The sequence below is a fragment of the Ceratotherium simum genome, chromosome 21 (assembly GCF_057802395.1).
Source record: "Ceratotherium simum simum isolate JZ-2026a chromosome 21, ASM5780239v1, whole genome shotgun sequence".
Taxonomy (NCBI): Eukaryota; Metazoa; Chordata; class Mammalia; order Perissodactyla; family Rhinocerotidae; genus Ceratotherium; species Ceratotherium simum.
The window spans coordinates 46,019,555-46,037,087 of record NC_141920.1 but is presented as its reverse complement, the minus strand read 5'-3'; the positions used below and the strand labels follow the sequence as shown (position 1 = coordinate 46,037,087).

At 45.6% G+C, this 17,533-nt stretch overlaps 1 protein-coding gene across 11 annotated transcripts in view; it reads right to left on the bottom strand.

The window, feature by feature from the left end:
• Nucleotides 1-17,533, bottom strand: part of RIN2 (Ras and Rab interactor 2) — a 215,702-nt gene that overhangs the window by 26,978 nt on the left and 171,191 nt on the right. For 8 of the 11 annotated variants that reach the window (XM_087445668.1, XM_087445667.1, XM_087445674.1 and 5 more), the window contains 4 exons: nucleotides 14,789-14,981; nucleotides 11,529-11,640; nucleotides 8,570-8,690; nucleotides 2,215-2,306 (listed from right to left, as the gene is read on the bottom strand). In XM_087445668.1, the coding sequence (XP_087301794.1) occupies nucleotides 2,215-2,306; nucleotides 8,570-8,690; nucleotides 11,529-11,640; nucleotides 14,789-14,981 (518 nt within the window). The remainder of the gene's footprint in view (nucleotides 1-2,214; nucleotides 2,307-8,569; nucleotides 8,691-11,528; nucleotides 11,641-14,788; nucleotides 14,982-17,533) is intronic. The other 3 variants (XM_014790053.2, XM_014790054.2, XM_087445672.1) reach the window with 1 other exon arrangement.

Here is a 17,533-nt window from a genome sequence, read left to right as displayed (position 1 = left end):
TGTGGCTATTGAGCGCTTGAAATCCAGCTAGTGCGATGGAGGAACTCAATTTTAAATTTTATTTAATGCAAATCAATTTAAATTTAAAACTGATGCGCAATCCAGTTACTGGAAAACTTTTAAGTAGGTTCAGAACTTGAGTATGTGAATCTACTTTTTCAACTGTAAATTTAATGAAATCTAAATACAGATTATGTATTTCTGATGAAAATTTAGTGCCTGAATAGAGATGTGCTGTAAGGATACAGTATATACTGGATTTCAAACACTTAGTATGAAAAAAAGAATGTAAAATATTTCATTAATACTTTATATTGATTATATACTGAAATAATATTTCAGATATATTACATTGAATAAAATGGATTATAAAAATTAATTTCACCTGTCTTTTTAATTTTCTTTGATGTAGCTACTAGACAATTGTGGATTACATACTGGCTCACCTTGTATGTATTTGTATTGGCCAGTGTCTGGCTCGGTGGAACTGTTCTTTGGGTGCTCCTTAGACTTCTCCTGCCACCACTGTAAGACTTCATAAGGCTCAGTACACTGAGCTCACATGTACATGTTCCTCCCAAATAGACTATAAACCTGGGTGGTGAGGGGATGAACACGATTAACCTTTGAACCCTTGGTGTGGGGCATAGTGTCTGCCACACGGCAGACCCTCCAGAAATATTTGTTGGACCAACCCATAAATGAGGTACAGAATTTTAAACAATGCTGTCTCTTCACAATATGGATAATGTGCACATTGACAATTACGAGTGGAATATATATTAATTAGCCCTCATTTGCTTCAGGTTAGTGGCCACTAGAGCAAGCTATCTTGGCCTTTATCTTTGCAGGGCACAAGCACTGTCCAGGACGCTTCAGTCCTTCAGCTCCGCCACGAAGCCTGCACTGCACGCCAAACCAGCAGTTATGGGGACAGAAGTCACCAGAGAAAACTGAGACCTGGTCATGACTTCAAGAGGCCTACAATCTAGTTGATTATATTAACTTAAATTCAGGAAATATTTTAAACCGTCTCCAAAGGTGTGTAAAACCCAGTTGCAAGAGGTGGCGTAACTTTTGATATTTTTACCAGGATTCTGTGTCCCAGTCCTACTTCCCAGTTGCCCATCAGACAGGCCTCAGACACATGTGGCAATTCTTTTGAAGCAATCCAAGTTTCAGAAGGGAATCTGAATCTGCCTCCAGGCTTCTCTGTGAATTATGCAGGCTCCCTTGGCAACGGCGCCCGCTTCAAAACATGTTCTTTAAATTAAGAGAAAAATATGCCAAAGGAGGAACACATATTTTTTATGTGCTGGGTCAAGTGTCATAGTTTCCTAGGTGCTAGGAGTCCTGGTACTTGCACTTTAGAATCCCAAACGTCCCTTCAAATATCATGGCCTAGTTGTTAATTTATCTGAAGACCGAAGCCCTAAAATCTTAAGAGAATTTCCCCCTTCCGATCTGGGAGGAAAACTTTTTTGCAAAAGTTAAACCCACAGGGATTCCCCAGGGCAATGGGACAAAGAAGTGAAACTGGGTGAGCTGTGTGTCCTGATCCAGCGTCAACCGCTGCCCAGCAGCATGGTGTTGGGTGTAGGGGCATTGGCAAAGGGGCAGGACAGGGAAGAAGTGCCCAGCTGGCCAGAGCAAGGTCGCACGGCAGGGTAAGGGATGTGGCCCAGAACACCAGGGCCGGAACTGAACAATAAGAGAGGAAGTGAGACAGATGTTACTCTAGAGGCCTGTGCTGTCAAATTCCTCAAAGCACAGAAGTGCTGCCAATGCCCGTGCGTTCCTCTAGAATAAAACCTGGGCATGTGAGATGCACTGCACTGGATTTCCCTTTCTATCAAGCACTGCCCTTCCCCAGCAAGATGCCACAGAAAGGAAACACTTGACACTTTACAGAAGTTTATGTAATATTGGGACTTGGCATTTTGGGTAGCTCAAACTCCTTGACAGGAGACACCGTGCAGATATGGGAGTTACCCAGGCAAACTCAGCACCGGCCTCTGAGAGTTGGTTCAACATTTGACTTAATAGAGACTCTCATAAGCTGTGATTCAGAGACCTCATGGACCTAAAGGCCAAGTTTTGCCACGGAGATGGGCATTATTTCTTGATGTAATGATGTATCATCAGCCAGCCTAACATTGACTCTGCTCCATGGATTCATTTCAAGAGAGACCCAGGGCAGGGGCACCTACTTACTTAGTCCCAGCTGGGCTAGTTCTTCAAGCTGCGCCTCAGTCTTGGCTGTTGAAATGGCATAAGGCAACTTCAAGGTAAACGGCAGAACGTCCCTGATTTTTCAAAAAAGAGAATATTTGTAATTACATGTCTTGTTTCTATCTTTTGCTTTCATTTCCATCCGAGAGATGTTTTAGCTTAAACTATATAAAATGTCCTAACTAGATGCCACATCATACCTATAGATACCTAAAGATGACGGGAACTTATCTCTACTGCTGATAGGGCTGTAGGAATACTATTCCTGCCCATATTCTCACACTTGGGACAGGCTGAGAGACAAGCCCACGTGGTTTCAGTATCTGTAGTCAGGACCAAATTTCCTTCCCGGGTAGCTAAAATGAGTCTAGAGTTAATATCCGAATCGCTAACTATGTTGGTGGATCTATCATATGTATAAAATATTATGTACTAATTTGCTAGATGCTCTGAATGTGGGGCCTCAACTCCCTGGGCAGCAATGTGTAACCCTCAACCAAGACTGAGTATCCCATTGCCTTACACACGGCAGGTTCTCAATGAATATCTGTTGACTTTACTTGTGACATCTTCCAGCCAGAGCCCGTGCACTGTCCTTTGTGCTGGAGACAAAATTTCCTCGTGTTTTAAGGTAGCGCAATGTGCACACGAATCCCTGGGGATCTTGTTATACTGCATACTCTGATTCACAGGAGGTCTAGGTGAGGCTGGAGATTTGGCGTTTCTGCCAAGCTCCCGGACAACGCTGCTGCTGCTGACCCTGGACCACACTTTGAGTAGGAAGACAAATCTAAAGGCCCTCATGCAACAACCCTGCCCCCAAGCAGCATGGCACCATGTGTAGACTGGCAAACACAGGCACTGCAGCGTCACAGACCAACAGGCCCAACAGGAAAGAGCTGAGCTGACAGCAGGGTCCTGCCAGGGTCAGGGGATAGCATCACCACTGGTAAACACATGGACCATGACCTCCTGCTTTCTTTGAAAGGGCAAAGGCAGACTTAAAAAACATTTGTCCATTTTCTTTTTTTTTTAAACATTCAACTTTATTTATTTTGTTTTTGTTTTTTTGTTTTGTGAGGAAGATCGGCCCTGAGCTAACATCTGCCAATCCTCCTCTTTTTTTGCTGAGGAAGACTGGCCGTGGGCTAACATCCATGCCCATCTTTCCCCACTTTATATGGTACGCCGCCACAGCATGGCTTGACAAGCGGTGCGTCGGTGCGCGCCCAGCATACGAACCGGCGAACCCCGGGCCGCCGCAGCGGAGCACGCGCACTTAACCGCTTGCGCCACCGGGCCGGCCCTGTCCATTTTCATATACAAGGGTTAGGAGCATGCTCTAAGCATTGGTGAAGACCCCACAGGGCTCAGCACAATGCCTTGCCTGATGCAGACAGGGAGAAAGTGTGTTTTGAATAAATGAATGAATGTTCAATAACAATGGTGATTTATCTGAAAAGGAGTTGTTTTTTCGGTGGTGGAATTGCTCTTACAAAGAAAGAATTCATTCATTCATTCAACAAATGGTTGTGGCCATCTCTGACGTGGCAGACACTGTTCCAGGTGCTGGGAATAAAACAGACGAGTCCCCGCCTGCATGGAGCTTCATTCCAGTGCAACAGACAATAAACAAATATGCAGTTTATAGAATATGGGAGAAAGGGATGTGTGCCATGGATAAAAATAAAGTACAAAAGGGAAATAATAGTGTTCGAGTGTGAGAGTTGGCCAGGGAGGGTCCCATGAGCAGGTAGCATTTGACTGAAGATCTAAAGGTGGCCAGGGAGTAAACCATGAGGGAAAGAATTTCCAGGCAGAGGGAGCAGCAAGTGCAAAGGCCCTGGGGTGGGGGAGGGTCTGACATGTATGAAGAATGGCAAGGAGGCCATTGTGGCTGAAGTGGAATAAGTGAGGGACAAAACTTGGAGCTTATGCCTGTATTTTATCTACACAAGATGCCCTGAAAATTTCCACTGAAAAGAACAACTATACCAAACAACTAGTTGTTTACAGTAAGATTAGGCAACATTCTAGGCTGAATCAGATTAAATGTGAATGACTGGAGGATTTTGGAACCCTTGACGCTATTGACAATGAATAACAAATTAGTAAGGTCAATGAAAAGAGCAAAACATGAGTAAAATGTGAGGGCGTCACAAGGGCTCTGATACCCTGCTTATACAAAGGCTAGGAGCTGGCAGTCAGGAGGCTCCTCTTTCCTGGGGTGTCAAGCCTGGGTCACCTCCTGCTTCCAGGAGACCCTCTCATCTGCCCCCAGATGTTGTCAGCACCTCCTTCTTGTCCCCTCGCATCTGATCTGGATAAAGTGGGTGGAGCCACAGGGGACAGCAGCATTTGTAACAGGAGAGGCCATGACTCTGATTAGAGTCTTAAAAGAAGATTAATGGGAACCAGAACTTTGTCACGCCAAAGCACCATGCTAATATATGTTTCTATGGCTGTACCAACTTCTTTTTTTTTGTCTTTTTTTTTTTTTGTGAGGGAGATCAGCCCTGAGCTAACATCCGTGCTAATCCCCCTCTGTTTTTTTGCTGAGGAAGACCAGCTCTGAGCTAACATCTATTGCCAATCCTCCTCCTTTTTTTCCCCAAAGCCCCCAGTAGATAGTTGTACGTCATAGTTGCACGTCCTTCTAGTTGCTGTATATGGGACACGGCCTCAGCATGGCCGGAGAAGCAGTGCGTTGGTGCGCGCCTGGGATCGGAACCGGGCCACCAGTAGCGGAGCGCGCGCACTTAACCGCTAAGCCACCGGGCCGGCCCTGTATCAACTTATTTAAAAGCTACTTTCTTTAGACAATTTGAGGGAAAAGCCACATATGACAAAACCAAGCTATGTTTATTTTAAACTTTTACCTTGCCCAGTGCAGTACCTGGAGCCTAAACATCACATGCCTGGTTTTGGTTTTTTTTTTTTTTTTTTTTTAAAGATTTTATTTATTCAGTTTTTTCCCCCCAAAACCCCAGTAGATAGTTGTATGTCATAGGTTCACATCCTTCTAGTTGCTGTACGTGGGACTCGGCCTCACGTTGGACGGAGAAGTGGTGCCTCGGGGCGCTCCCGGGATCCGAACCCGGGCCGCCAGCATCAGAGCGCGCACACTTAACCGCTAAGCCACGGAGCCGGCCCTGGTTTTGGTTTTTCTTAATGACATACATGACAGGAAACCACACCCGTCATTCGCTAATGGGTGGTTTTAGGTTTCAATCTACGAGAAAATTAGATGTTGTGCGTGAGTCCCCCCACCCACTGTGCCAGCCAAGGGTACACACAGCATCTCCTTCTCTCTCTCTCACACACTCACGCACACACTCACACACACCTGCACAAAAGGGGTACTTCCTTCTCACCTACTCCCTGTTAAGGAAAGGGGCTTGATTCTAAAACTTACATAACAGACAAAATAAAGCCATCTTAGGTATAAACGTTTCACCCGAGAGTCCTAGTACATGCAGAATCTAGACTTGTTTAACATTGTATGTCGTATTTCTAAAGGGGAGGAGACTAACTTTATTGAGCACCTACTTTGCATTGCACCAAGCACTTTAATTCATGTGTGGCCCCTATATGCCCCTGGGAGGAAGCTTCAATGTCCCCCATCCCACGGATCAGAAGCACAGGATGACATCGATGGGGAGGACCCTGCTCCTGCTCACATCGCTAATGCAGGATGAAGTGGAGACGCGAACCCAGGTGTGTTGGACTCCGTGGTCTGTGAAGCTGTACTGTATAGTGGGAAATTATGGGCTTCAGCATCAAGGCAGGCCTGGGTTCAAATCAAATATCTGCTACTTGAATTGAATTGTAGGCAAGTTTCTCACTTTGTCCGAGCCACAGTGTCTCCACCATGATCCTAATTTCAGGGTTGCCATGACGATCAGAAATAATGTAGGTATGGTGCCTAGCACAGATACAGAAAGCCCCTGAAATTGTAATTATATTTAATAATTAATAATTATAATTTTTATTTCCTCTAGCCCCTCACTACCCAAAGTGCAGCTGTAGGACCAGCAGCATCGGCCTCATCACCTGCGAGCTTGTTGGAAATGCAGAATCTCAGGTGCTGCCCCAGACCCCCGGAATCGGAATCTGCGTTCTAACAACATTCCAGGTGATTCTAGTGCACATCAAAGTTTGCAAGGCAGTGCTCTCCTCTACGCTGATTACACCAAATTGACAGAGCTATTAGACACTGGTGGTCAAGGTTTGCATGACAATTTGTGTTCTCAACTCTACTTTTCAGTGTGCCTTCCTGATGTGGCAAATCACATGCATATTGATCCATGAATTCTCTAGTCTAGGGCATATGTGCATATGCATTCTGTGTGAAACCAGACCTGACAATCTAATCACTTTCTCTCTTTGAATATATTTATTAATAACCAACTAGAACATTTCAAAAATATTTTGGTAAGTCTGGATCAAATCAATTACTGATTACTAAATACTCAGATTTAGGTAAATGAGTAACATACAATGTAAAAGGAGAAACTAAAACATCAAGATCCTTTGCATTAAAAAAAAAAAAGGAAAATGGGGTCTCCCTAATCACAAAATGTCAACATCGGGATTTTTCTGAAGCACCTTATTTTGGTACCAAGCTTTGTAGTTTACAAAAGGCTTTCATGTCCTTTATCTCCTTCCATCATCAAACAGCCCTGGACAGCAGGTATTCCAGTCTATGAGGAACACTGAGGGAAGCGATGGTATCTTTTGTGTGCTGCTGCCAAATACTGTTTTATAGGTGTAACAATCTTTCACAACAACAGCACAATCATCAACAAGGAAACTCTGAAGAGTAAACATTGGCCATCGTCACCTCTGACTGTCATGTCAGTGTTGAAATTCACTCCCAGGGACTGGTCGGCCTCAAACCAGACCAGGTGTGGACCCCCGGAGCCAGGGGGTCTTCTGCACCAGCCTCCTCTCTTTGGACAGCACTTGCCTCATGCAGGCCAGGGGTGCTGCCCACACCGTGGCAGGTGGCATCCCCTAGGGGGTACTCACAGGGCCCTGGTCCCATTCTAGGTGAAGCCCCTCATTTTCTTCCTGCTGGTAAGCAGCGCTAGATTCCTCCTTAGAAAACGCCTCCCCGCCCTCTGGCCGCTGATTGTGTGGCTTCCACTGGCCTGGGGTCTTCCAGGAGTAAACAGCTTAGTGCCTGCCCTCGAAAGGGTCTACTCCAACAGGTGCGATGAACGTCTAACTCAGTCTTTGAGAAATAACTTGACTCTTAAATTAATATAAAATAAACCAATCCCAAACAAGCTTCTCAGCCTCAGAGTGTGATCACAGGCTGTGAGCAGTGATCTTCGAACACAACCCTAGTAACCGCGCCCATCCCGCTCCATCAGCTGCAACAGACCCAGGAAAGCACAGGAGGCCCACTGCTCCACTCCCTAGGAGGAGCCACTGTCTGTCTCCGCAGTAAAGGGTGGATTCTTAATCACTGACGGAACACACTTTGAAAAACTGTTACGGCTAGAAAGAAAAGAAAAAAGCCTTCCACAACTCGCACCCTCCCGACGCTTGTTAACATAGTGATTTTGGCTTAAATTCATGTGGGTTGAAATAGTTGCTTAGTTATGAAAAGGACATGGGCACCCAGCGGGCCTGAAGGGCAGTGATGCAAGATTTATGGGCTGGATCAAGGAACCCAAATTTCTAGAATTAACTGCATCCCTTGAAGAGTTTCAGAAACATTATCAAGGACCTTTAAATGTTACAGGTTTGGGCCGGCCCCATGGCTTATGGGTTAAGTGCGCACGCTCCGCTGCTGGCGGCCGGGGGTTCAGATCCCGGGCACGTGCCGACGCACCGCTTCTCCGGCCATGCCGAGGCTGCATCCCACATACAGCAACTAGAAGGATGTGCAACTATGACATACAACTATCTGCTGGGGCTTTGGGGGAAAAAATAAATGAATAAATAAAATTAAATGTTACAGGTTTGCATCACTGGTCCCTTTCTGTGAGTGTGTGTGTGTGCACATACGTGTATGTGTGTGCATGCCTGCGTGTTTCCCATGCTTGATGGGTCTGTGTGAAAGGAGCCATGGGAGCAGCTTGAAGACATAATCATATTAGTGAGGTTTTACACTTGGAGAGGTCAGGGTAGTTTGTTTTGATCTTAAGCCTGGCCCAGGGGACTTGGTGACCATTTTAATTCAGTTGCCAATCCTTCCAGGGACATCTAATAGGCAGCAAGCCTCCCAGATCCCTCCGCCCTGCTGTAATCAAGAAACCTCAAGGCTGATTATGTTGCACACACACCAAGCAGGTGCTTGAAATCATAAGAGATGAAGAGGCCTTACCTGCTGATGCAGTAGAAAGCAATGAGCCGGAATAAATCCGCAAAACTGATTCCTGAGCCTTCCAGGGAAAAGGCTGGAAAAGAGAGATTTCGGAAAGCAGCTGAGTGTCCCTGAGTGCGTCCTGGGAAAAGAAAGGCCCTCCAATGCTGTGTGCTGCGTGCGCAGGGCCATCTCTGTGCTCTCAAACTACTGTGCGGCTTATCCAAACCAGCTGAGGAGGATGTATGTCAGCCAGAAACAGGCCAGTAAAGAGTCGACGGCCCAGAAGTTCAGCCCCTGACTCATTCTGAGCACGTGCTCCAGGGCTTGGTGAACAGACCAGCGCAGACTCAAATTGCACAACTACCTTTTTCTAAACTTCAGAACACAAAGTTGGGCGGGGGTCAAGGGGCCAGTCTGGCTGGAGTGAGAGGCCATCAGCACATGGCGGGGCTTAGGCAACACCAAGGCCCCCACTGCCGTAGACTTTCCTAGGATGGACCTCCTGGGTCACAGTCATCTTTGCCAAAACAGGCCACGTCTGGTAAAGACACAAGGCAGAGGGAGCACAAAGTTCGGAGGATAACACAAGGTTCCCAGTAATCAGCTTTTGGTTAAATTCAGTATGAAAGATTCTAAAACCCATTTACTTAGGGTGCCCCCACCCACCACGGCCACTGCCAAGTGCACAAGCTTCCTAACGAGAAGAGATGTTCTGGCAAGGTGGTGTGCCATTTTGCACATCTTCCAAATGGTGGAAGAGTGAGTGGTTTGACTTCAAATACTCATGTATTTGCCAGTCCCTCCTCATGCCATCCTGGCTGAAATGTCATTCCTGCAGTCATTCTTCCAAAAACATTCCACATATCCTCAGCTTTGTGAAGATTTCCTCAATCAGATGAGTTTTTCTCCCTTTTGTAACATTGCATATCCTCATTTATTTTGCTTGTTATTTGCTTATATTATTTTGCTTATTTAGTATTTCTGTAGCACTCCAAAACACATCTGTGCCTCCACACATATACCATGACAGACAGACACACACACACGCAAATAAAAACACACACACACGTGTGCATCACAATTTAGTGAGTTAAGTAGAAGGAAACCCATTTGGGGCAGGTTAATTTCTTTAAGCCATGGTTTTCTCATCTGTAAAATGGACAGTAATACTTTCCTTGTCTCCCAGAGGGGCAGTAGTGGGAACTGAAATTTTAAAAAATGGAGTAATTTATGTAAAAGAAGTCTATACAAATATGAGGTGGTATATAAATACCACATTAAACCACACTGTCCAGATGTTATGACAAAATATCTATATGTTTTTATAGTAAGTCCTTCCTCTCTCAATCCACCTCATTTTGTAGGGAAGACAGGCACTGGCTGGGAAGGGGCCATCATGGTAGGACCAAGGCCTGTGGTGACCAGTAATAGCCAGGTTAATGCTTTGCTCAGATGAGCTCTTTCAACCACTTTAATTCCCCTGGAAAGGAACAGGGAAGTGATAGAGGTCTTGATAAAATAGGGAGGGAAAACCTTCAGCCAGGAAGGACCTAAGATGAACACTAAGAAAGCTTTCAAGTACAAACACTAACTGAACTTACTGTAGGAGGGGAAGGAAGGGGCTTCCAGCCTGTCTTATCATGGTTAACTCTGGATATTAGAAGGGATTTGAAAACCGGTTAGATCTATCACTTCTTGTCTAGCAGACTTTCAAAAGCCAAACTCAGCACTGCCTTTTTTCACTTAATATTTAACTCACTATTTTTAAAACAGTGGGTTTGAACTCTATTTTCTGATGACCTCCTAAGGTAAATAAAGTGGTGCGAATCATTCACCACGTTCAAGTAAATGCTCGTGTGTCTTTGCACGTGGAAGTTGTTCCCTGGCATCAGCGACCTTGTGAGAGGTAGAAGAAACACATCACAGGACCCGAGTGTACAGGTGAGCCTGAGGCTGCTCACAAAGAGGCTGGCAGGTTTCACTTCTGCTGGAAACGTCTCCTGTAGACTCAGTGAAAGGCCATTTGGCTTAGTGACACTAGGAACTCCGGGCTGAGCATAATCCATATCTGCCCGTCAACTGATCTCAATACCTTCAATTTCTTCAAATGCAGGGACTGAGGCTTGCTTAGGTCCAAATCAAGAAGCAAATGAGAACCCTGCTTTCAGTCTTGCTATTGAGACAGTCGATGGGCTTCCAAATTCACCTCTCTCGGCCTTCACACCTCAGCTTGCTAACCTGTGATTTTGATGGAGCCTTCCCCTTTGGAGTGCAGATCTGTCTTCCGATCCTTTCTTGGGGGCTGGCAGTACATCAGAACTGTGTGTTCCATTTTTTATTTAACACTTATCCTCCCAAGACTTCACATTTCCAATGACCAAGGAAGAGCAGAAAGAAAACCAACGCTATTGAACACTACCCTCCCTTTAAAATTTCAGCCAGTTAATTTTTTCAAAGGGCTGGATTCTGCCTCTGATTAGCTCCATTTTGTAGAAGACTGAACAGTGACTGCCTGGAGGGAACATGTCTGCTCAAGGATTATTCAGGAAGATGTGCACACACATGTTTTAGCATTAGAGCCCATTAAAAGGCTTGATCGCTGCAGCTTGCCCTGCAGCTTAGTCATCAGCAAACCTGGGAACCAAATCCATGCTCTACTTAACTGGGAAGGGGCGAGGAAGGCAACCTCTATTAGGCCCCTGCCCTATGCCAAGCAGTAGTCTGCACACTTTGCACACAGGCTGTTTAATTAAACTGTTAACAACTCTCTGAGGTTACCATCACCCCATTATACAGATAAGAAAACCAAGGCTCTTAGAAGAGGTTACCTGCCCAGTCATTAAATAAGTAAGTGACAGGACCAGGACTTAGACCCACGTCTGTCTGTCTTAAAGAGCAGGCTCTTTCCACTTCCACTTGCCCAGGAGACCCGTGGCCCTCAAGTCAACCAGGACCTAACCATCCAGTGACCACTTACTGTATGTGCTTTCCTTTATGGCAAATTCCTTGAGGGGGGCTCCAAATTCACAGGGCAGGCGAAGTGAGATGACTTTCTTCTGCATTTTGGTGGATTTACGAACCAGGAAGATCTAGCGGAGGGAAAAGAAATTCAAGCTTATGAAACATCGAGAAGGTTGGAACCTGGGCATATGATTTCCCACACACCCAACATCCATGAACCCCCTTCATAGCTAAACTGCAAGGCTCAACACAGGACAGTCCACCGCTGAGAGAGGGACGATCAGCGAGCATGCCAGACACCTTCCTGTGATAACTGGGCTCAAAAGAACCCGACTTTCCCTTGACAGAACCTTCTCCGTTAGGCTAAGAGCTCCCTTGGTCTGCAGAAGCATTTTCAGTTTGGTGATTGTTTTACTGCTAGCGTTACGTGTTCTCTAGCCAGTGTCTTATATGGGCATTCTGGTTGATGAAACCTAGATTCTAAACACAGGTAACATGCCTAAACCATAGGTGGTGAATTGGGAGTTCATTGTCTAATTTGGCTCATGAGTGTATTTATGATAGAAAATTGAATTTGTTGCCAACAGTGAAAAAGCAGAAATTTTTGTTTTTCACATTAAAATGTGAATTTCCAACTTCTCTTGGAAAACGGGATGATATGGCAAGACCAGACATGGCAACAATCTGCTGGAGCCCGAGAATGGCTGCTCTGTTCGGGAGGTGGGTAGGTGTGCTCTGAGGTTCGCCATAGCCAACACTGAGGCTGGCAGTCCATTTACTCCTGACTGACCTCACTTTCCAACAATTCCCTCCAGGTTCTATCGTCTTCAGACACGTGCTTTAAACCAGCCCAACTCCCAGTGCAGATCTCAGGACACCATTCTGGCCTTTGTCGCTGAAGAGGCAAGTATGCCATGGACTGCTCTGCATTGCACAACTCCAGGGGGCGCCATTTACCTGGACCACCAATCAAATGGTGCTCCCTGGAGTGTGCAGTGTGGTGGCCTGGCTGAGTTCTGTTCCCTTCTGTAGTACATGACCCTTCTCCAAGCAGCCTATCCTGTCCTGTTTCTTTACTCCTCCTCTTTCCTCTACATTTGGACATGGTACTCTCCGCTCCCTACTATTCTTTATTTTTTGCACCTAATCTTCACTTCTCTCTGTACGTCCAGTCAATAGCTCCTAACTATTTTTTGGGGGATTGGGGGTTGTCGGAATTGGGTGTCTGGTAAGGAGTAAAACAGAGATACCTTTGAGTTCTCTTTTTTCCCAGCACTCTTGGGGAGGCAGCCATGAGATTCATCTAGTAGCCAGTTCTGGGAGTCGATGCCTCTGGGACACCCTAAAACTGAAGCAGATGCTTCCTATGTACTATCTGATGAGTAAAAGCCCAAAGCACTGCTGGGAGGCAGCTGTTGGTTGGTGGAAAAGAAGTATCATTCCCTTATGCCATGGGGCTCTCCTTGAGCCATGGGGGACAGGGAGAGCAGAGCACAACCTCTAGGCTTATTTCCTGCATGTCTGCAGCCTTGGATCAGGGGTCAGGAAAGTATGGCCTGCAGACCACATCCATCCTGCCACCTATTTTTGTAAATAAAGCTTTATTATAACAAAGCCATGCTCATTCGTTTACGTACTGTCGATGGCTGCACCTGCACTACAAAGCAGAGTTGAGTAGACCTGACAAAGACTGTATGACCCATAAAGCCAAAAATATTTACACTCTGGCTCTGTACAGAAACAGTTTGCAGACCCATGTCTTAGCTTATAGAATAATTAAGGGTAGTGGCATGCCAGACCCATGCCACCAAGGCTGGGCTTTCAAATCTCCCTTCCTCTCACACCTGCTTTTCCTTCTCTTCAGCGTTCTTGCTTCTCCTGGTGCATCTTGGCCTCTTCTGATCCATGTTGCTCCTGTCCTCACCCTGCCCTCAGCCCACCCATCCCGTCAGGACGGTCCTGTTCAGGGATCAAGCAGGTGGACAGAGAGAACATCCCGCCTGACTTGTTCCCCACCCGGTCTCAGCAGGAACGGACGTGCCGGCACCAGGAGGGAAGGCGGGCAGGGAAGGGAACTGTTGCCTAGCAACAGGACGATGTCCCTCTTCAGGTTTTTTGCAGAAATGCAGGAGCAGACAACTCAACTTCCAAAAACTGGGGTCCTCATCATACAGACCCAAACTAGAGGCAACCACCTGGCATGCTAGTCAAGGAATTCCTCATAAAGATGATCAAATACTGTGCCTGTCACCCTGAGCATGTTCCAACAGAGGTCTCAGTGCTGTCTGTTTCTGTCATATGAGAAACAAAGACTCACTTACTTATAAGTCAAAACGTGATAACAGACAGGCTCCGACTGATAGGAAACTCAAAAGTTTATTTTTGTGCTCAAATGTTACGAAATTCCTCAGCCAGCTACTAATGGAATTTTGTCCTTGCCTCTCCATATATTTCTTAGTTACTATTTATTGTAGTGTTGTTTCAAGTCTTATTTTATCTGTAATTTATTGTATTTATCCTTTTTTTGGAAAGAGACACTGTACACAAGCACTGTCCAATAGAACTTTGAGGAATCAGATTTTTAATTTAATTTTATTTAATTAATGTAAATTTAAATAGCCACATGGAGCAAGTGGCTACCACGTTGGACAGCACAGGATATACCACTCATTGAATAATAATTTTTGAGGAACTTCTATAGAGTCATGAAGTGGTCTCGATTAAGAGACTGGTCTTGGGTAGCAGTAGCTGAAGAAACCGAATTGGACTTTGATCCATGTGGAAAGCCACTGAGAAAGCCCAAGGAAAAGAGGATTATATCAGTAGTCACAGAAGACAAGTCTGTGGACATAGCACTTTTGAAGGCTGGGTCTCAAGCTGGAGAGCTGGGCCCCGGCAGGGTTCCCAGGCTCAGAATGAAAGGAAAACAGCAGGGGGAACTGAGGACCCCACAACCAGCCTCATGCTCAATGCTGAGTCGCAAGAAGTCAGGCCCAGGGCCTTTGGCCAGCAGCCCCTCCTCATTACCAGATGCCCTGTTATCCTGCCGAGCCCCGAACCTCCCATGATAACCAAGCAGATGAAGACAGAAAGACAAATTGTGATGGGCTCTTTTCCTTGGAGCTGCCTCCGTACTTTCCAGAATTCCCCTGCATTGCAACCCAGGTACACAGTGGGAACAGGCTGAGAGAACTTTCTGTAACTCCAAGTCTTTCTCTTTAAGAAAGCAGCAGCCCTGCCTGCCTCAACCTGTTTCCCTGTGGCTCTGAGTCTTACCCCCGGAGGCTGGGACTGTAGGACTTCTGCTGCCTCCTCCTCACTCAGACTCAGCTGCAGCCATATGGGGTGGGTGTGGAGAAGCCGGTCCAAAATGCTGAGCCTGTTGGAGAGGCTGTCATAGCCAGAGTCCCGGGGGCAGGGCTTCACATCCTTTTCCTCGGAATAGCCATCGTCCATGTGTCTTACCATGCTAGGAGAAAGAGAATTGGCAGGGGTCAAACGTCTGCAGCACAATTTCCCTAACAAGGATACCACCCTACAACCTCATAAGCAAGACCTATCATAGCACATAGCCAAGCTTGTCATCCCACCTCGTTGTCTTGCCCCCCAGACTGAAAGCTTTCTGAGGGCAGACACCACGTTATATTTCCTTCCATCTCTAATATTAAACAGAGTACTCAACAGTACTCAACAACACTCAACAGACCCAACTTTCTACTTCTAACGCAGTTTTCAAGGTTCTAAACATCCTAAATGCTGTTTAGTCTCTCTCTGGCATTGCACATTTCTTACTTGGAGCGCAGAACTGTAAATGCTAAAGTCCCTGTGGTAACAATGAGGTCCTAAATCTCAGTAGCATATATATCATAAGCATGACCATGGCACACTCTAAAAGCAAAGACAAAACATTCACATTCACACTCAGGCACATTCATTTTGTATGCAAATGAATGGGATTTCATTTCTTTTCACACATCTAGGCTTTTTTTTTTTTCCCCTCCAAAAACCCAGTAGATTGTTGTGTGTCATAGCTGCACATCCTTCTAGTTGCTGTATGTGGGACGCGGCCTCAGCATGGCCGGAGAAGCGGTGTGTCCGTGCACGCCCGGGATCCGAACCCGGGCGGCCAGCAGCGGAGCGCACGCACTTAACCGCTAAGCCACGGGGCCGGCCCCATCTAGGCATTTTTATTACTAATACTTATAATAAAACCTCATAGTTGAATGGTGCTGTGCAATTCATAAAATCATATTAACATTATTCATAATCGCCATGAAGTGGAAATAGCCCAAAGTTCCATCAATTAATGAATGGGTAAATAAAATGTGGTATATCCATACAATGGAATTTTTGGATTAAATGAGTGGTATTTGGAATGAATAGGATTTTCATTATTTTCATGAAGTACTGATCCATGCTACAAAATGGATGAACCTCGAGGACATCATGCTAAGTGAAAGAAGCCAGACACAACATTGTATGATTCCAATTATATGAAATATCTAGATTAGACAAAAATGTAGAGACAGGAAGATTAGTGGCTGCCTGGGACTGGGGAGGGGGGCAAGATGGGCAGTGATTGCTAATGAGTATGAAGTTTATTTTTGAGGTAATGAAAGTGTTCTGGAATGGGATGTGCTGATGGTTGTACAACTTTGTGAATATACTGAAAACCACTGAACTGTACACTTTAAAGTTTGAATTGTATGACATGTGAATGAAATTTTAATAAAAAAATATATTGACTTCCATCGTCACCTTTGGCACCAACACTAATCCTGTTATTGAGTATTTAATCCCCATTTTACAAAGGAGGAAACTGAGGCCCAAGAAGTTATTGAGGTGTCCAGAGTTATAAATAGCTATGATTTATAGCTATTTATAGCCATTTACCAGCTATAAATAGCTAGTCAGAGCTAGATATTCAAGAGTTCTGGTGTTCATCCAACTTTGCATGTAACAGGTAAGATCATGAGCACAGGATAGCTTCTATCTATGTGGTGTCTACCGTCTACCAGGCCCTTTGCAAACATTCTCTCATTTCCTTCTCACAACAGCCCTGAAAGGCAGGTACTTGGAATCCAGTTTACAAAAAGAGGACTGGGAGGCTCAGACTGCTTGAGGAACTTGCTCAAGAGTGAGAGGGTAGAAATTCCAACCCATGCCTCCGGTAAGAGTGAGAGGGTAGAAATTCCAACCACTTTCCATGGCTTTCAAGGAGCTGGTCATCAACACTGGTCCTGGAGCATGGTCCAAGTTTAGGTTGGGGTAAGCATGGTCTTCAAACATCTAAACCCCAAAGGGTGGCCTGGATAAGGTCTTCAACATTGAGGAAGACAAAGGATGAAGCTGAATATAAGGCGAGAGTGGATAAACGAGGTGTGCAATTTCCGCGTGGGCCGCTCCACTCCTAAGAAGTCGGACTGAATACAGAAGATGCCAACCGAAGGTCATCATTTTTGGGTGTGCAGACTCAGTAATAACACTCACAATGATAGCACGTGGGCTGGCCCCTCTAAGTTTCCCTTTGCCTCTGCTACAAGTTTCCAGATGGGAGAGTCTGTGCCAAAAAAGAGCAGTTTCTCATTCTGCAAATGCCATTCCAGAGCCTCTGGGTATTTTGAAGTGAATCTTTGCAGCGCTAAGAACACAAACTCTTCAAAATGAAGCTGGTGTTAAAATTCCTTTCACGTAAGGTAAACGAGACAACTTTAGAGCAGGGATTCTCAACACTGGCTGCCCATTAAAATCGCCTGGGGAGCTTAAAAATGGTTTGATGGCCAGATTGCATCCCAGATCAAATAAATCAGACACTTTGGGGTAGAATGCAGGCATCGGAATTTTTTAAAGCTCCCCAGGCGGTCCCAACGTGCAGCCAAGTTTACGACCACTGCTTTGGATCAGCGCTTGAGCCCGTGTGAGAAATCTCCTGAGGTTTGTTAAGCCAGATTCCTGGTTTCAGCCCCAGATAGTCTGATTCTGCAGATCTGGGGCAGGCCTGAGACTGCATTTCTAGCAAGC